At 41.7% G+C, this 20815-nt stretch overlaps 1 protein-coding gene across 1 annotated transcript; it reads left to right on the top strand.

The window, feature by feature from the left end:
* The first annotated feature begins 5733 nt into the window (after positions 1 to 5733).
* On the top strand, positions 5734 to 13544 carry CCDC70 (coiled-coil domain containing 70). Its single transcript, XM_001488500.6, has 2 exons — positions 5734 to 6518; positions 12646 to 13544. Exons 1-2 carry the CDS (start codon positions 6464 to 6466, stop codon positions 13392 to 13394), a joined length of 804 nt encoding a protein of 267 aa, XP_001488550.3. The 5' UTR covers positions 5734 to 6463; the 3' UTR covers positions 13395 to 13544.
* Positions 13545 to 20815: the final 7271 nt, after the last annotated feature.

Here is a 20815-nt window from a genome sequence, read left to right as displayed (position 1 = left end):
AAGTCTTTGCCTTCACAAGGCCAACTTCCCATGAACGGTCCCTTCCTGTGACTGGTGCCAAGAGAAGGAATTCTCTCCTTTCAATACGAACTGAAGCCATGGGCAGCGATGATGGATTATGTTGCCACTTTCTTCATCTGTGAGCAATTTTCTGGATTGACTTACTCTTCCAGGAAAATAATCTATATTCCTGATGGAATAAATCAATTTCCAAAAATAGGGGAATGTGTACTCTTGCAGTTATTAAAATTATGCTCTCAGAAATATTTAAAGAAATGGGGAAATGGTTATGATATATTATTACATGAAAAGGCAAGCCACAAAACAGTATGCACTATAAAACCAATTGTATAGAATGTATCTAGCCATAAGCTTAGGAAAAAGGTTGGAAGACTATACCCCAAATGTTTACAGTGGTTACCTCTGAGTATTGGGATTATAGATGACTTTAATTTTATTCTTCATCTTTGCTCTATTTCATAATGGTTTTTACAATGAGCATGTATTGTGTAAAAAATTGGCAAGAATGATAATATTTTTAAAAATAATAATATTGAACAAAATTTAAGCTAAACCTTCTGTCTTGAGTGAACAGGAGCTGTTGATTTGGTGCAAAGTCAGGGTGGGGGCACTAGGGAAAGTCCATCCTTTTCAATTCTGTGAGCTCATTGATGTTGAGGATCAATTTATTTTCAGTATTCCACTTACTTTCAGTAATAATAATCTCATTTGCTATTTCCTCCAGAGGTTGTAAGTTTTATTTGGAATAGCAAACATTTTAAAGATGATGAACCACTGAGGATCCCAAGGTTTCATGTAAGAATCCTTCACCAACTCATTAAACCACCTCCATCTCAACTTCAAATTTCTAATCAGTGCATGGTCACTCTCTTAGTCTTGTCCTTACTTCCTCCATCTTCATCACATGCAGCCATTTGATCACCTACTGAGTCTTTCTTTGACATATATCTTCAGCTATCTATTCCTGACTCCCCAGCTCCAATACTAGTCATGACTCAGACTATCTGCTGCCTCCATCACTACAGCAACTTTCTGCATTAGAGAGGTATGTGCTCCAAGAAAAACTGCATGGGTTCAAATGTGGGCTCTACTTCCTATGGCCGTAGGCAAGTTTCTTAACTTCTCTATGCATTTCTTTCCTCATTTGTAAAATGGAGATAGTCATAACATCTAATTTATTAATTTTTTGTGAGGAAATATATGTAAAAGCACTTAAAATGGTAACTGGGCACATAGTTAATGATCAATAAAGGCTAGCTATTTTAACTATATAATTAACTTATTTGCCTCTACTTTGGGCCTTCTGGCCAGGTCAACATTCTTAAGTTCCATCATGTCGCTCCTTTGGTTATAAGTCTCCGTATGAGTTTTGCACTGGGCAGTGGCTGACTAGGTTGTTTTGGACAACCTATCCTGCCAGGAACAACTAGAAGTGCTGGACATCTCAGAGATAACTAGTAACGGAGAATTTCTGAGACCAAGATCTGGATAAGGAATAAAGTCAGTAAAGGTGAGTGGCATTTGAAGCTGATTCCAAAAGTGGAAGTAGTGAATGAGAAGCTGAAAAGTTTGAACAGAGGGTTCATAAATATGAAGGAGCCTAGGAGGATAAATTTGGAGCTAAGGGCCTATCACAAGCCTTTTTTTGGAGTAAGGGTCTACTGAAGAAGTGTGTCTCACAGAGAATAAAGCCAAATTTAGAATCATTTAATTCCTGAATGGATTAAAATAATCAGCTTCTAGTTTCTCTGCCTACCAGCAGCAAAAATAAATACATCTGGAAGAAGAAAACATCATGTAGGGCCTCAGAATATCGGTACTCAATAAAAATAACCAGCCACATAAGAAAACCAGTTTGGACAGAAAACTGAGAGGGAAAAACAGACAATAGAAAGAGATCCACGGACAATCCAGATCTTGAATAAGACATAGACTTTGAAATAACTACTATTAATACGTTCATGGAATCAAAACTCAAAATGGATAAATTTGGCACCAAAAAAAAAACACTATGTAAAATAACCAATTGGATATTCCAGATGTGAATAAAATTCAATAAATAAAATTAAAGACTGAGTGAATAAGTTAAACAGCAGATTAGACACAGTTGAAGAAACAATAGTAAACTTGGAAGATAGGACAATAGAAAACACACAGACTAAAACACAGAGACAAATAAAGAGAGAATATAGAAAAAAGCATAAGAAATGTAAGGAACCCAGTGAAAATGTTTAACATATATGTTATTGGAAATAGGAGAAAAAACAAATATTTAAAGAGATATGGCCAAGAATGTCCTAAAAATGATGAAAATTATTAAACCACAGATACAAGAAGTACTTCAAATTCCAAGTATGACAAATACAACGTAAAGCATATTTGTTCATACAAAATAAAAGTTAAAGACCAAAGGAAAAGTCTTAGCAGCTGAAGTATAAAAAGCGTACTACCTTTTTAAAAGCAACAACTAAATTGATCTCCACAGAAACTATGGAAGCCAGAAGAACTGAAAGGAAATAACAAATACCCTAAAATTCTCTAACCAGCGGAAATATGTTTTGAATATGAAGGCAAATGGGATCATAAAGGATTGTATGTCTGAATAAGAAAACAAGACACTGGGGCTGGCCCCGTGGCCGAGTGGTTAAGTTCGCGCGCTCAGCTGCCGGCGGCCCAGTGTTTCGTTGGTTCGAATCCTGGGCGCGGACATGGCACTGCTCGTCAGACCACGCTGAGGCAGCGTCCCACATGCCACAACTAGAAGAACCCACAACGAAGAATACACAACTATGTACCGGGGGGCTTTGGGGAGAAAAATGAAAAAATAAAATCTTTAAAAAAAAAAAAAAAAGAAAACAAGACACTACTGTTTGAATTTCAATGTTGTGTAGCCCCAAAGTACATTTTTCCCTTTCTATTAAAAACTTAGAGCCAGTGTCATGATAACGCAAATTCATCAGAGACACATGTTAATTTTATCAGTATGTTTACAGAGATTAAAATTCATTTCTTATACACAGTTTGAAATCCTATTACCATGAAACACTGTGAAGAATAGGAAAATGAAAAGAAAGAATTATTTGTTTACACTGCAATGGAAATTAAGTAAACCATTCTATCAATAAAATCTCTTAGATCATATAAAAACTGAAGGCAAAATGAAAGCATTTTCAACAAATAAACAGAATTCATCACAAGACCCATACTAAGAGAAATATGATGGATATGGTTCTTTTGGGTAAAGGAAAATGATCTCAAAGAAAAGCATAGAGATGCAGGAAGAAATGAAGAGTGCAAGGGAGGGTAGAAATATGTGAAATTATAAATAGAATATTGACTTATAAAACAGTAATAGTAAAGCCTTTTAGAGTTTTAAATATACGTAGAATTTAAATTCATGACAACAATGAAAAAGATGGGAAGAGCATAAATGGAGTTAAAACCTGCTAAGATTCTAGCAATATCAGGGATGTGGTAAAGGTAAAAATATATATATTTTACTTTAATAATTCAAAGATGCCTATCTTAATCTCTAGGATAATTACTAAAAGAATATATAACAAATGAAGTAATAGAGGGAAAGGGAATAATAGAATTATTAATCTGAAAGAAAAAAGAAAAAGTAACACTGAATAAGTGGGTCTAGAAAAAATGGTAAGATAATAGACCCAAATTAAAATATATATCAGTAATTATATTAAATGTAATTATAAAATAATGCTCCAATTAAAAGACAGATTGTGTCAGAGTGAAAAAAACAAAACTATATGCTACTCACAAGAAAGATACTTTAAATAAAAGGACACAGAAAAGTTAAAATGAAAGGGTGGAAAAGATACACCATGCAAACACCAAAAAAAGCTGAGGTGCCTATATTAATATCAAAGTAGTACTTAAGGAAGAAAGCATTACTAAAGATACAGAGGAGCGTTTCATAAAAAGCATCAATATGCTAAGAAATGTAATAATTGTAAATATGCCTGCGCCTAATAACCTAGCCTCAAAGTATAGAAAGCAAAACCTGACAGAATTGGAAGGAGAAATAGATCTGTAAGTATATTTCTTTCAGTAGCTGATAGAACAGTCATAAAAATCGATAAGTATATAGAAGATTTGAACAATGTAGTTAAAAACTTAACCTAATTCATATATAGAGAGACCACTGCATCAAGCAACTGAAGAATGCCAATTATTTTTAAGTAAACATGGAATATTGAATTGAGTATTTGCAGGTCCATAAGGCAAGTCTTAACCAATTGAAATGATTGAAATTATACAAAGTATATGAACTATACTTTGTGCAGCCATAGACTCTAGTGGAATTGAGCTAGAAATCAATAACGAAAAGGTGATTAGAAAATCCTCACATGTTTGGAAATTAAGCAATTTAGTTATAAATAGCCAGGGGGTCAAAGAAGAAATTACAATGAATATCAGACAATAGTTTAATTGAATGATAATTAAAATGTGACATATCAAAACATGTGAGATGCAAGTAAGTGTATTTATAGGGAAATTGATAGTTTAAGTACATGTATTAGAAAAGGAGAATGGTTTTAAAACCAAGGATTGGGATTCTAGAATGCCTAAGCAAGGGAACAAGATGGGTTTGGAGCACAAAAAATCCTTATCTCCAAAGAATTTATTACTCTTTCACTTGTCTGGCAGTTCACTGAAAAGCTCCATCCACAGGACTTGTTTTCACTTGACCTAACTCAATAATCACTTTGTGCAAATAGCCCTATCCTCCAGGCATTTGTTAAAAAAAAATAGTGGTAATTGTTTGATATCACAGATCCTTGAGTCTGTGTTACCAGTTGGAGCTAATAAGAGGCTGACCAATAACTTAGAAGGAAAAACTGGAAAATAAGATGGAGGCTTTGAAGAGTTCTAACATGTTTCTGGGAATCTAGAAGGCCACATGCATGCAATTGTGCACATGCCCAAGAAAGACCTTAGAAGGCCGTAATCTTTCACCTCAGGCTGACCTTGAGGCCCTGCACAAGCAGGGATGAAGGCCAAGGCAGAATTGTAAACTGCCTGCATGAGCACTGAAGGCATACCCAACATACACACACACACACACACACACACACACACACGCAGCCCCTCAGCAAAGGAAAGGAGACTTACTAGTTTGAGGCAACTCTTCAATCATTAGCTGACCACTAAGCTAATCAAGCAGACTTCAGTGGCTACACATGACAAAAAGTACAGCCTTTTCATTAGCCCAGGAAAGTCGCTACACAAACAAAAAGCAACAACAACAACAACAAGAAACAACAAGAAATCTGGAGGGGAGGGAATCTCATTTCCAGGGTTGCCATAGTATATTATTTGTAATATAATTATGTTATTTCAGATTATATTGTTTAAAATTATATTATTTTAAGTGTCCAATTTCAACAAAAATTTACGAGACGTGCAAAGAAACAGGAAAGAATGGCTCATACACGGGGGAAAAAAGCAGTTAATTGAAACTAGTATTCTGAGTTATTCTCTTTTTGGTTAGAAATTGTCCCTGAGGAAGTGCAGACATTGGTCTTACCAGATGAAGATTTTAAATCAGCTGTTATAAATATGGTCAAGAACTAAAAGAAACCATGCCTAAAGAATTAAAAGAAAGCATGAGAACTATATCTCACTAAATAGAGAATATCAGTAAAGACATAGAAATTATTTTTTTTAAAAAAAGAACCAAATAGAAATTCTGGAGCTGAAAATGAAAAATTGAAGAGCTCAACAGAAAATTTGAACTGGCAGAAGAAAGAATCAATGAACTTGAAGATAAGTCAATTGAGATTATCCAGTCTAAGCAACAGAAAGAAAAAAAGAATGAAGAAAAATTAACAGAGCCTCAGAGAGCTGTGGTACACCATCAAGCTATTAACATCATATAATAGGAGTTCTAGAAGGAGAAGAGAGAAAGCAAGGGGAAGAAAGAATATTTGAAGAAATAATAGCCAAAAACTTCTCACATGTGAGGGAAAACTGCATCAAATTTGCATATCCCAGAAGCTCAACAAACTCTAAGTAGTATAAACTCAAAGAGATCCACATCTAGACACATCATAGTCAAGCTGTCAAAAGATGAAGAGAAAACTCTTAAAAGCAGCAAGAGAAATGATTCATTAAACACCAACACCCCACTGAAACATGATTTCCCAGAAGCCTGCTCCTGGACACAATCCAGGCAGAATGTGAGGTAACAATCATTTCTGAGTCATCAATAGTACCACCCTATGGGTGAAGTCGAAGATGGAAGATGGAGAAGTCTTTTAAACCTTTCAAGTTTTCTCTCCACTCCTTAAAGTCTCTTATTTGGGGCATCATCTTGGTCCTCTCCATCCTGTGAGTCAGGACTGAGAGGGGACAGAGATATCATTGCAAACAGTATTAGGGGAGTGTGTGAAAATGACGTCACTAGGGATCTGACGTGACAATGACTGCCTGCCCTGAGGGCTACAGGACTTGCCCAGTTGGGAAACAGCTAAGCAGTAAGTAACTGTTGGCTTTAGATTGGGTAGTATTGGTTCTAAGCATAGTTATATATGAAATTTCCCTTAAAAATAAGGTCCTAGTCTTGAAGTATAATAATGAAGACCAGGCATGTTTCTTTGATTCATGTTTTTATATTGATATAGATACACATTTACAGTTTTATATTGTACTTTAAATCTAAATCACATCTATTTTTATCTCTTTCTCAAAGATATTATTTATTTTATCTCTTTCTCAAAGATAATTTAAGTGGGGATGAGAAAAACTTAGAGATGAATTTTTCCAACATTCTGACCCAGGAGACTGCCATTCATTCCACTGACATTTACTAAACATCTATATTATGTAGCGGACATTGTGCTAGAGGATGGACACAGAGATGGGAGACAAAGTGTTCCTCATGGGGCAGGAGAGGTGAATGCTCAGTCTGAACTTGGTGGGCAGTTCCAGGAGAGGCTCCCTAGAGAAGATGACCCCTTATGGGAGTCTTGAAGGGTGAGCTAGGTGAAGTGAAGTGGGTTTAGGCAAGGCTATCCAGGGAGACAGAAGAAGATGGCACGGAAGTGAGGGAAACTTGGTATGGTTGAGGAATTCCAGATGGCCAGAGGATAGGTGTTGGGGGGGTGGCTCAGAGATTAGGCGAAACTGATTTGTAGGGAAAGATCATGATTGTCCTGGAATGCCACCCTAAGAAGATTTAAATGACACAAAATAGTAATTATTATAATTCTTCCTATTTATTGAGCACTTGCTACATGCTAGGCACTCAACATAACCAAGTTATTCCTCACAAGAGTCCTATGAGGTAGGTACAGATTTATATGGATAAAGTATACTCGATTGGGCGAAAGAGTCCACAGAGACTGAGAAGGAACAGTCAGGGAGATAGGAGGAGAACAGGATGGCCTGGTGTTGGAGAAGTCAAGAGGGAAGGAATTTCGAAAAGGATTTGTGTTAAGTGCTGCCAAGAGGTCAGTAGGAGAAAGACTAAACAACTAGCAGGTCACTGGTGATCTTAACAGGTACAGTTTCAGTGGAGTTAGGAGGCAAAAGGCAGATTGCTGTAGGGCGAGGGTGCAAACACAATGCAGAAATGGTGATAGTGATTCTTGACTGCTCTCTTAAGAAGACTATTCAAGGAGGAGAGGGTTAGCAAACAGGTAGAGGGAGTTAGAGGTTGGTTGGTTGGTTGGTTGGCTGGCTGGTTGGCTGGTTGTTTTTAAGATGAGAGAGACTTGAGCATGTTTGTGTGCTAAGAGGCCAGAATGGGCAGAGAGAGAGATGTGGAAGGCTCATGAGAGAGGGGTCATTGATGAAACAAGGTCACCGCGTAGTTGTTAGGAGATGAGGGGAAGGCCTGGCCTGGCCCAGGAGCCCAGAGAAGGGCATTAAAAATGGATGTGGCAGGGGCTGGCCCCATGGCCGAGTGGTTAAGTTCGCGCGCTCCGCTGCAGGCGGCCCAGTGTTTCGTCGGTTCGAATCCTGGGCGCGGACATGGCACTGCTCGTCAGACCACGCTGAGGCAGCGTCCCACATGCCACAACTAGAGGAACACACAACGAGGAATGCACAACTATGTACCGGGGGGCTTTGGGGAGAAAAAGGAAAAAAAAAAAAAAAATCAAAAAAAAAAAAAATGGATGTGGCTGCCAGAGGGTGAGCTGGAAGCTGAGGTAATTTCAGTTTGTGGGCCTCTGTTTTCTCCACAAGTAGGAACCCAGATCCACTGAGAACAAGGGGAGTCCCAGAATACTTGACTTATAATACGTGTATTTCTATAACACGCTTATTCAATAAGTGCCATAAACAGGTTTCTCCCGCTGCTGCCCAAGTGAGGAGTTCGATTCAGGGGGAAAAGCGTGTGTAGTGAACCCTGAGCGCTCACTGACCTACAGTTTGCAGTTTTTTCTATTCTCAAATGACTCCATGGACTGAGCCATCTACCCTGAGTTGACTTCTCCACTCAGCTTTGCAGTTCTCTTCTCCTCCTCGTGAAGGCAGACAGGCTCTGTGTCTTTGCTGAGAGCAGCCCTAAAAAGAAGCCCACTAACAGCAATGACTGGTGCTAGACCCGCAGGAAGTGTGCGGCCCAAAGAGAGCCTGGAAATAATGGCTTGGGATAAATTGGACAGTGTGAAATGTAGAACTCGGTGAGAGTTGGTATCTGTGGCCAAAAGGAATTTATTAAACTGTGTCAGCGAGTTCTCTAACACTGTCCATGGAGTAAGAAATACAGCTTTAGTGTAAGTCGGAAGGTGGTCCTTTTCAGTGTTGGGATACATCCAGGAAACAGTTCAGAAGAGAGTCAGAAGCCTGCACAAATATTTCCTTTGCAAGTTGGGGAGAGAGAGGTCTCACTCAGGAAAAGGGACTTTCGTAAAGCTTATTTTGTTTGTTGAAAAATAGAGTTATTTTCTTTAGTGATAACATTCAATGTTTTTTAATTTGCATTTTAGTGTAGGTGTCTGTATATTTTCCTTCAGCAGTAGGGTTGTACAAAGAGAGAATGTTTCATTTAAAATTAGGGACCAAGTTGCTAAATGTGTTGTTATCAATAGGTCCAGTGCTTGATACAAATGCGCGCGTGCACGTGCCCACACACACACACACCCCTTCATAGTGAAAGTATCAGCCTGATGGTGTTTACAAGCAGTATTGCTTGACCACACAGTGCACTTCTAAACATGGCCTTTGGCTTCCAGCAGAATCTTGACTCATCTACTTAATTGTTTGAGCAGGTTTTTAACTTATTTAAGCCTCAGTTTTCTCAGTTATAATATGGAGTTAATCAAGGTACCTATCTTAGTATGGTTGGAAGGATTAAACAGATAACATGGGATAAATGCCCAGCATAAAAGGGCTGAATAAATGTGCACATAGCAATTGTTATTATTGATCTTATAGTTGGAAAGCTGATTGTTGTTGACAGCTGTCTTGCAACTCCAGCTGACCCTGAGTCTTTGCTCATGAAGACTTACCTAGTCCAGTTCCACAAATGCTTGTTGAGGGCCTGCTGTGTGTTCTCACAGCAGAAAGAAAGAAATGTGGAGACTTGAAAAATGAGGCCCTTTCTCCCACACCAAGATGCTAACAGTTGCAAAAATAGTAGGAATAAGACAAATAACCATAATGCAATATAGAGTATGAAAGCTCCAAATTTCAATGAAATTCAGTTTCATTCAACCAACATTATTTTTATTGAGTTCATAGTGGTTTACATCAATGTGAGACTTCAGTTGTACACTATTTCTTGACTGCCACCACATAAGTGCTCCCCTTCATCCCCAGTGCCCACCCCTCACCCCCCTTCCCCTGGTAACCACTGAACTATTTTCTTTGTCCATGTGAAATCATCTGGTGTTTGTCTTTCTCAGTCTGGCTTATTTCACTTAGCATAATTCCCTCCATCAACAACATTTTTATCAATCACCTCCTATATGCACACCAAGCCATGTCCACATGGCTAGTATCTATCAAGCATGACAAGTAAACAGTGGGAGTGTAGAGATAGGTAGCTTCAAGGAGGCAGTGGGGATCCTTGTCGGAGTAGCTTTCAGAAGGGAAGGGATGAACAGGAATTCAAGCCCACAATCGGAGGAAAAGGTAATCTCGGGAGAGGACACAGCGTGTGCCTTGGCGTGGAGGCAGGAAACTGCAAGCGGTGTCTAGAGAACTGAACGTAGCTTGTTATTACTGAAACTTAGATTTGGGTAGGAAAGTAAAGGGAGAGACAAACAGGAATCAGGTTGCCTTCAGGTTTGATCTTTGGGCTACGAGGTCTTTGAAGGTTTGTGAGCAGGTGTGATGTGATGAGACAGTGTTTTAGAAACACTCCTGGGGCTACAGTGTAGGGGCAGATGGGAGTGTAAGATCAATACCAGAGAGCCCAGTTAGGCTGCTACAGGTATCCTGTCTGTGGTCAAGGAGATGGAGCAGGGGGCATGATCTCAAGAAATGCTAAGGATCTTAAATGATTGATGGACAGTTTAATGAGAGAGAGGAAGGAGTCAAAGATGAGCCCCAGGTTTCTGGTTTGTGTGACTGGGTGGATGGTGGTGCCACAAGCTGACCACAGCATAGCCGCCATCTCTTCACCATGCGCACACACATATACCCCAGCTGTGTATCCTTCCTTCTCCCCTACTCCCTGCTCCCAAGTCACAAATTGGAAAAAGGAGAAAGCCTGGAAATCTCCTGAAGAGACTCATGTTGCTCCACAGTGTGGTGCTCAGAAAGGCCCACTGAGTGAGGCCAGACGGTGGCAGCTGCTTCCAGAAAGCTCAAAATGGAAATCAACGCCCTTACAGTGTGTGTACCCCTTGTTTTCCCTGCACTCTAACCACCTTACCATGTCCATCCCTTTTTCTCATCCCAGACCCACCTTTGTAGTTATTGGAATTTTTGTGGATAGTTCTGATATCTGATACCTCAGGTATATGGCAATGTTTGAAGATCTCTCATTGTCTCTCTCTCTGTCTCTTTCTTCCCCCCTTCTTTCCCTCCTTCTTTCTTTTTTTCTTCTTTCTTTCTTTCCTTCTTTCTTCCTTTCTCCATAGCTTTTATTTCATTGTGAAATATAATGCATTTACTGGAGTATGTAAAATATACGTATATAGCTTAAGGCATTTTTATAATGAACACACATGCAACCACCACCCAAGTAAAGAAATAGAATCCTGCCAGCCCCTCAGAAGCCCCTCTCATATCCTCACCTAATCACAGCCCTTAGTATCCCACCTCCCCACACAAGTACCCACTATCTTGACTTATGGGACCCACTTCCTTACTTCTCTTTTTTTGTGTTATCACCTAAGTAGTTTTTCTAAAAAATAGAGTTCAGTTTTGCCTGTTAGGGAACTTTATTCTCTGAAGTTCTTCGATCCTGCTTCTTTCTTTGGACACTATATTTATAAGATGTATCCAATTGTTGGACATCGCTATGCCATCTATTGCATGAATATACTACCATTTTTTAATTCCCTTCTATTGTGGTGGTCATTGGACTGTTTGCAGTATTGAGCTCCTATGAACAGAGCTTCTTGACCATTCTTGTACATGTATCCTGGTCACAATTCATAAGTTGCCTCAGGTTACGTATCTTGGAGTAGAGCGACTGGGTCGTAAAGTGTCTTCACTAATATTACTCGATATTGTGTGAGAGTTCCTCTTTTCCACATCCTTGCCAACATTTGGCGTTGTCTCTCACCTTCGTGTTTTAAACCTCTGTTCCCAAAACAGACTCTTCTACTGTAACAGTCTACCCTAAGCCAGTGGGTCTCACCCTCCATTTCCCAGGTGGCTTGTAACAGAGGACAGTCACATATGTGGCACCCTCTTGTGAGCATGTCCATAAGAAGGTGATGAGCAATTCTCCAAGTATGAACGCCAAAATTTAAATAGATTCTGGTTGATTTAACAATAGTAAATCTTTTAGGGGCTGTGGTACTTTCTTACTTAAAAGCAAAGCAGAAGGGGCAGGAGGGAGGGCAAAAGGGGTGATTAGGCACATGTGTATGGTGATGGATTATAATTAGTTTCTGGGTGATGAACATGATGTAATCTACACAGAATTTGAAATATACTACAATGTACACCTGAAAGTTATATAATGTTATAATCCAATGTTACTGCAATAAAAAATTAAAATTAAAAAAATAAAATAAAAAATTTAAAGAAAAGCTTTATAAAAAATTTTCTCCAATTCTTGACATTTTGCCTCTTTTAAAACACTGTATTATATGGACTCTATACTTGTTTTACAAATAAAGAAATGGACAATCTAAGCAAATCAAATTTAAAAAAAGCAAAGCAGAACTCTTGGTGACACATCCCTTAAGTGATCGTGTCACACCCGTGTGTTTTGATAACCTAGTTGAGAACCACTGTCTTTGTTGGCTGAGATTCTATGATTTTCGCCGCCTTCAGCTTGAATGTATTGACTGCCTCTTCAGCCCAAAACCACAACCACCCAGCATATTTCTCTACCAAAGATGTTGTTCACAAACACCATAAAGGGAACGAGAGAACAATGGTTAAATTTTCCCAAATCAAATGGTACAGACCCAAGGGCTTGTCCTCTGGCATATGATACTCATGCACATGTTCTTTCTGGTGTCCCCACAGGATTTGACCAGCTGACCTGGACCTGGCCAAAGGCCCTGTGCTGCATCATGGCCGCCTCACCATTCTGGCTGACTAGGAAGGTGTTTTCCTTCAAGCTGAGCAAATGGACGGGGCTTGCTTTCTTCCGGTCACTGGTGGTCTCCTTGCCTAACATTCGCCGGAAGAAACTAATCCATAAGCTGCAGGAGGAAAAGGCTTTTCGGGAAGAGATGAAAATTTTCCGTGAGAAAATAGAAGACTTCAGGGAAGAGATGTGGAATTTCCAAGACAAAATCCATGCTTTCCGGAGCCAGATCTTGGGCTTTTGGGAAGAGGAGAGACCTTTCTGGGAAGAGGAGAAAACCTTCTGGAAAGAGGAAAAAGCCTTCTGGGAAATGGAAAAATCTTTCCGGGAAGAAGAGAAAACCTTTTGGAAAAAGTATCGTACTTTCTGGAAGGAGGATAAGGCCTTCTGGAAAGAGGACAATGCCTTATGGGAAAGAGACCGGCACCTTCTTCAGGAGGACAAGGCCCTGTGGGAGGAGGAAAAGGCCCTGTGGGTAGAGGAAAGAGCTCTTCTTGATGAGGAGAAGGGCCTGTGGGAGGATAAAAAGTCCCTCTGGGAGGAAGAGAATGCCCTCTGGGAGGAAGAGAAAGCATTCTGGGCAGAAGGTGGCGGCCATATTGCTGAGGAGCAGATACCTGAAGATAGGCACTACAATGTCAATGGAGGGCCACGATCGCCAGCCTTCTTCCGAGGCAGGGCATGAGCCCAGGAGATGAAGGGCCATGGGGTCCAGACTCTACTGGACTGGAATTCAAGTCCAGGGTGACCTTATGTGCTGGAGAAACTATGCACTTATTTGTCCCTTTCCTTCAAAAGATCTAATAAAGTCCCGAGGAAAGGTTTGGAAAGTCAACTTCTTCAAGGGAGGCTAGCTACATTTTCCCCAGGTTTTGTGGTTCTCCAAGGTCCTCTCCCATCCTCCAGGCTGTATTGCTGTCCGTAGATCTTGGTCTCAAGCAGTTCACCATAAGCCTGGCATGTATGGGTGTTTGTGAATAGAGACTGTGGTTCTCCTTAAAAGAGTCAGAATTTGGGAGAAGAGAGGCTCAGACAATGCCAGCTAGAGACATAGGGACAGAGAAGGGCTGAGACTTCTCTGCCTCTGTCATGCTGTGGGGCGATCATTTCTGCTCCACTCTAGGCAGTCTCAGAGGCCTGGAGTGGGCTGAAGTTTTCCATGTTAAAAGACCACCGTGCTGTTAACAATTCATCCTCACCTGGCAGGCCATTTAGAACACACAGGCAGAAGCCCCTAATGGTCCACTTGCTTGTAGTTCCGGGTTTCTATGAAACTTCTCCATTGCCCCTTCTCTGTGGCATGAGAAAGGGGCGTGGTATTAGGCTGAAGCTCCAGAGCTCAGCACGCAGAAGCACTGCCTTTCCCTGGTGATGGAGTCAAAGTGGACCGTGTAGGGCGATCTGGGAGTAAGGGAGTCCTCCCTGTCCCGAAAATTCCCATTCACACAGGTCTCACTGTGCCTGCTTTTCTGCATTATCAATTTCTTCCTTTGAGTTTCCTTCCTTCCATTCATTTAAAATTAAAATGCTCCAGGAAGGTAATACATTAAATGAATGTACACTCATGTGGTCAGCAACTTACATGCCCAACTTCTCTTCTGGGATTAGATAGTCTGTATGGACATCAGTATGGAAACTACCAGAAGGTGGGTAGTAAGAAACATCAAGGCAAACATCTCCTGCTTTCCCTTGTCTTAGACCTTGCCCTCATTGTTATTAAGTACAACTTGCTTTGACTTTGTGCCTCCCTTACTACTCAACAAGCACTTTCACATTTGCCAACTCATGCAACCTTCACCATAACTCTATGAGTTGACAGGGAAGGGATTTAAACCCATCGTACAGATGAGAAAACAGAGACCTAGAGAAGCCAAGTGACTGCATATGGCCAGGCAAGCAGCAAAAGGAAGGGCAAGGCCCAGATCCCACGTCGTCTGCCTCTTGACCCATTCCTTTTCTAATACAAGCCTGGGTCATGGAATGTTGCTTCAGCGTAGCTCAGGCAATAATGGCATCAGGTTGCATGAGCCTTAAAGCACTTTGGGCTTTCACTGGGGTTTGGGGTGTGTAGTGGAGAGATGGGAAGAAGAGAGGACAGAGTCCTCCTAGAAGTGTTGAGCAAATGCACCGGGTCACGGGAGAGTGGGCCAACTCCAGGAGCAGCCAGGCCTCTGTGGCTCCGTATCACTTTGGGAATGTCTGGATTCCTTGCAAGGCCTCTGATTCTCAGGAGTGAGGGCCAAGACAGTGGGAGCAACTTTCTCCTTTGTCACACACCCTCACCTCATCCTCAGCTCCCAACTGACCCTTGGGCAAAAACTTTAGCAAGCTGTGGGAACAAGATGCTGGTGTGAAGAATCAGATTTCAGGGGGAGGTAGCTGGGGGCCCTCACTCAAGAAGACCTGTCCAACAGATGGTGGGAACCCCAATACAGCAGCACTGCAGATTCAGCGATCCCCAGTGGTCCCGCCCAAAACAAAAGCAAATGGAAGATTGTTGACCTTAAGACTTAAGAAATGCAAACCAGGTGAAAGCAGGAACTGGGAACATGCAGTGAATAGAAAGAACCCCACACCCGACCCTGCTTCACAGTGTTCCAGTGAAATCATTGAGAGAGACCGTTGTCATTTGAAGGGGGACTGGAGGAGCTTCCCAGAGGGGACAGGAGGGTCCCTCTGTGATTCCATCCTTCATTCAGCAAACGGCTGTGAACTTTCACCATCCCAGGCTCTGTCCTCTTTGGTTTAGGTGGGGAAGTGGGGAGAATGGCAAGTAAACATTCTCCCCACCTTTGAGGGGAGGGCCGTGAGAGCTCCATGGAGTGCCCCCTTTGATGTCTTTTAACTGACTCTGGCAGTGGTGGGGGTGAGGGGATCTGGAAGGGTTTCCTGGAGGAGGTGATGACTGGGTGAAGGCTATCAGTCCAGTGGGAATTAGCTAAGGGAGGTGGGGCTGAGCAGTAGGAGGGCATTCCAGGCCGAAGGAACACCATCGGCATATGAAAGAGCACAGCAGTTTAAGGAACTGCAGACACTTTGGTGGACATGGGGGAAATGTAGAATAATGAATTAGACGAGAAGGCATGTAACTGATGACATAAGGCCTCATGGGCAATAGGGAGCCACTGGAGAATTTTAAGAAAGACATATTTAGATTTAAATTTTAGAAATGACATCTGGCTATTCAATTTGTGGTCCATGGACCAGCAGCATTGGCCTCACCTGGGAGCTTGTTGCAAAGGCAGAATCTCAGACCCTGACCTATTGACTCAGGCTCTGCATTTTAACAAGGCCTCTGCATGATTTGTATTGGCTTTCAGGTTGGAGGCATACTTCTGCAGAGGAGCTAGTGGAGGTGGCTGGAGTGGAGGGAGGCGAGATCATCTGGCAAGGTGGCAGTAATCCAGGTGAAAGGGGCTGGTGCCCTGCCCCTGGCAGCAGTGGGGTAGACATGAAGACGAGCTGGCAGCTTGGAAAGCTGCTGGGAGACAGAGCAGAGTCCACTGGCTGGGGATGGATTGGATTTGGGTGGTGTGGGAGAGGCCAGTACCAAGGATGCTGCATAGGTTCCTGACTGGGACCATGAGGGGATAGTTGTGCCCATAACTGAGAGGAGGCCCAAGAGGAGCAAGATGAGTGGGGCTTTCAGGGTTAGGGGAGACACAAGATGGCAGGTTCCCTTTACCTACTGTGTAGGGCAAGTTCTCCAGACCTGGTTAGCACCTCAACTTTCTCCTCCTTCACTCGCTAAACAAGGTGGGTAAGAATTCCTTTGTTACATAAATCACTCATTCATCAGCTAATTCATTGTCCATTTATTCATTCAACCACCACTCTACCTTGCCAGCACTGGACTATGTCTGGGAATGTGTTGATTCCTGCCCACATGAAGCTTGCAGTCTAGTGGGGAAGACAGATAATCAAATAATCACAAGGCTATTATTTGTAAACTTCAACAAATGCTGTAAGGAGAAGGGTACATGGCGCCACCTCTCTGAGAGCTCTCCAGTAATGCACCCTTCTCGAGTGTGTTTTAAGCACAGAGCAAGATCTGTAGAGAGATGAAATAAAACCAAGTTTAGGCAAAAGAAAATTAACCTAAGGATGAGTTGTCTGTGTATGACTAATAACTGGGAATCCCTGGGCCCTCAGGTAGGTTCACAGAGAAAGGAAAGGATTCAGATAATGTCCGTGAAAGCATCTTCTAACCTCTGGGATGTTATTACAACTGTTAGCACAAACGGAGATAGATTGCTCCACAACCTCAGCAGCAGCCAAAACTGGTGTCCTCTTTGAGGCAGCACCCATGATAGCATCACTGAACTCCTGAGAGATGTCCTGGTTGGTCCATGACTTAGGCTCAGGCAGACATCTAAGGAGCAACTTAGCTCCTCTGTGTTGATCTCTTGGCAGGGAACAGTGTCATCTGTGCTGCCTTAAGGTCCTGCTCATTCAGCTGGGCCCCAGATTCATAATCATCTTTATTCCAGAATCATAATGCAGACGCTGGAAGATCCAGGAGTGCCAGGAACAGCACCTATTTCAGTAACTTACCTCGCCACTAAATTCACCCTGAGGAATTATCTTCTCCCCAAAGCTGGAGGCCATGCGGAAGCTCTTACCTGAGCCTACCAGAAGGGTTTTCCAGGGAAATGTGCTCAGCTCTGGGAGCTGTCATTGAGTCTTTTAGGCTGTGGACCACAGATGTCAGACTCACCTGGGGTGCTTGTCAAAAATGCAATTCCTGGGTTCCACCCCAGACTTACTGGATCTCCGTCTTTGGGGCCAGGCCTCAAAACCTGAATTTTTTAACACATTTTCCAGATGATTCTTATGCAAACTAAGTTCTGGGAAACACTTGCATGTAGTAGAAAAAGCCCTGGGATAGAAATCAAAGGCCCTAATTCTATTTCCAGTTCTGCTGCTTGGGGCCAAGAGCTGAGGGCACAGGCTGAGCCTCTGTTTCCTCAGCTACAGAAGAACTGGATTTTTTAACCTGACGAAGTCCCTGAATGGCGACTGCTAGAAACTTGGTTTGAAGCCTGGGGCTCCTCTTGAGAAGTTAGCATGGGGAAGAGCAGTCCAGAGACCCTGCCCCCTTCCTCTTCAGCCCAGGCACAGATTACCTGCGCGAAGGGCATGTGGCCCTGGCCAGAGGACCCAGCTTCTGTTTGCTGGACGTGTATGAAAAGAGGAGTCCATGCACTAAAGAGATGGCACCTGCAGTGACCCAGCAAAGTCCTCGCTAACTTCATTGCCATCTCTGCATAGGCCCAAATCTCTACTCAACAGCCTGGACCCACCTCTGGGGGACAAAGTTACACTAAAGATAACGTAAGAGATACGACCTTTGAGCAAGAAAAAATGTTTGCCTGGTAAAAACTTACTATGGATCATGGATCAATGACTCACTGAGAAAACCTGCGCTAGTTAGCCTGGAATTTTCTAGAACCTTCTTGGCATATCTGTAAGTTCCCTGAGAGCTAGTGAGTGCCCAGACATGCTGAACAGTATTTTCCATTCTTCAAAGCGCCATCCAGTGTGATGTGCCTAATTCTCATCTTTGGGACTTGTGACATAGTCTATCGCTTAATTCAGGCCCAGAAGAACAAAGGGTCATGCATAACTTACTACTGTTAATAGTCACAAAAGTAGCATGAGCTGGCGAAACGGACATAGCTTAGGGGTCAGACAGGCAGTTCCAGGAGCCAGGGCTTCCTCCATTACTTACTAGAGTATGATTGTGTGAGTTTCCTAAGCTGCCCTAACCAAGTATCACAAAGTTGGTGGCTTGAAACAACAAGTTTGTTCTCTCATGGTTGTGAAGATCAGAAGTCTTAAATGAAGGTGTTTGCAGAGTTGGTTCCTTCTGGAGTCTCTGAGGGAGAATTTATTCCATTCCATTTATTAGCTCCTGGTGGCTGCAGGCAATCACTGGCATTCCTTAGCTTGTGGATGCTTTACTCCAATCTCTGCCTCCATCTTTTCCTGGCCTTCCTTGTGTGTCTCTGTGTCTCAAATCTCCCTCTCTTTTCTCTTATAAGGACTCCAGTTATTGGCTTTAGGACCTGTCCTAAATCCAGGACGATCTCATCTCAAGATCCTGAATTACTTCTGCAATGACTCTATGTCCAAATAAGTTCACGTTCACAGCTACCAAGGGTAAGGACTTTTGCAAAGACACTGTTCAACCCACCACAGTGACTTAAAAGGTGTTTTTACTCTCCGAGCCTCAGTTTCCTGATCTGTAAAATGGGAATAATAATAATGACACCTGCATAACCAGAGGGATTAAGAGTACTGTAAACAATTTTTGACAAATTCTCTATTCATTTATCCATATGTTGTGAGGCTCCAAAGAGACAATATATGTTGAAGTTCCCAGTACGTTATACATCATTCAGTAAATTCCAGATTCCCCCACTGCCTTTTGTTTCATAGATGTTACTTTGGGGTTGGATTTACATCTCATTCTGATCTGTCAGGAGATCAGTGAATTCTTAGCCTCCTATGACAGTCAAGTATTTCACTTAAAATATTTAGACAGGTATGGCCACATGGATATACTTTAACAGATATTATTAAAAAGAGACATTATCTGGCCTCTGGGCTACATCTGGTGTAACTGGCCACAATGACCTTTCAGGATAAGTCCTGGTGTGGGTAAATGTTCTTGCACAGCACTAGTGTTCTGGAAGCATCTGCAGCAAAGCCAGGCCTGTGACTGACTTGTGACAAGTGACTTTAGATATTTGGATGGTGTCTAAGAAGGGCCTGTCTCAAATTCTTCTCTCATGAAAAGAAAGACCAAGTACAGAATTTTTTGGTTTTGATTTTTGTTTAAATTGGTGCAAATAAATAAATACAATGTTTTTCGTTATTCTAATTGGAATATCTCATTAGAATTATGTTAAAATCTACAAGTAAGCAGTACAGAAATGAAGGACAATTTTGAAAGATTTCTTTATGAAGAGCCTATGCTTTGAATCTCCCGTCACTCCAACCACCAAAGGGAGAGAGATGGGGAGGAGCTACCTTCTACCCCACGTCAAGAGAAAGGAGGGCTTCAACGTTCTTCCTAATAGTTAAGATCCCATTTATTGCTCTCCTTGAGCATGGTAAAGGAACGGGATTTTAGTCGATGGCTGTTGAAGACCTCATAGGATCAAAGCTCAAAGAAGGACATTTCAGGGGCACCTATGATGGTTAATTTTATATGTCAACTTGACTGGGTCAGGGGTGCCCAGATATTTGGTTAAACATTATTTCTGTTTGTGTCTGTGAAGGTGTTCCCAGATGAGGTTAATATTTAAACAGTGGACTTGGTAAAGTAGACTGCCCTCCTCAGAGTGGGTGGTCCTTATCCAATCATTTTAGGGCCTGAATAGAACAACAAACAGAGGAAGGGAAGATTCACCCCCTTCCTGCCAGGTGATTGAGTGCAGACATCCATCTTCTCCTGTGCTTGGACTAGGACTTAGACCAGCAGCTCCTTTGGTTTCAGACCCTTGGATTCAGAATGGAACTACGCCACCAGCTTTCCTAGGTCTCCAGCTTGCAGATGGGAGATCACGAGACTTGTCAGTTTCCATAATCATGTGAGTCAATTCCTCATAATAAATCACAGAAGTCCAGAACCAGATGGCTTCACTGGTAAATTCTACCTAACATTCAAGGAAGAATTAGTACCAATCCTTCTCAAACTCTTCCAAAAAATAGAAGAGGAGGGAATTCTTCCAAACTCGTTTTATGAGGCCAGCATTACCCTGATACCAAAACCAGATAAAGATGCCACAGGAAAAGAAAATTATAGGCCAATATCCCTCATGAACACAGATGCAAAAATCCTCAACAAAATATTAGCAAATCAGATTCAATAATACATTAAAAGGATCATACACCATGATCAAGTGGGATTTATTCCAGGGTTGCAAGGATGGTTTAAAATCCGAAAATCAGTCAATGTGATACACCACATTAACAAAATGAAAGATAAAAATCATGTGATCATCTCAATAGATGCGGAAAAAGCATTTGTCAAAACTCAACATCTATTTATGATTAAAAACTCTTAACAAAGGGTATAGAGAGAACATACCTCAACAT

Source organism: Equus caballus, chromosome 17 (genome assembly GCF_041296265.1).
Source record: "Equus caballus isolate H_3958 breed thoroughbred chromosome 17, TB-T2T, whole genome shotgun sequence".
Lineage (NCBI taxonomy): Eukaryota > Metazoa > Chordata > Mammalia > Perissodactyla > Equidae > Equus > Equus caballus.
Note: the sequence above shows the minus strand (reverse complement) of the source record. Positions and strands in the feature narration are given on the sequence as shown.

Coding starts and splice junctions, on each gene's coding strand:
- CCDC70 (XM_001488500.6), top strand. CDS start 6,464: ATGACTGCCTGCCCTGAGGGCTACAGGACTTGCCCAGTTGGGAAACAG. Junction 6,519..12,645: donor AGTTGGGAAACAGCTAAGCA/GTAAGTAACTGT, acceptor GTGTCCCCACAG/GATTTGACCAGCTGACCTGG.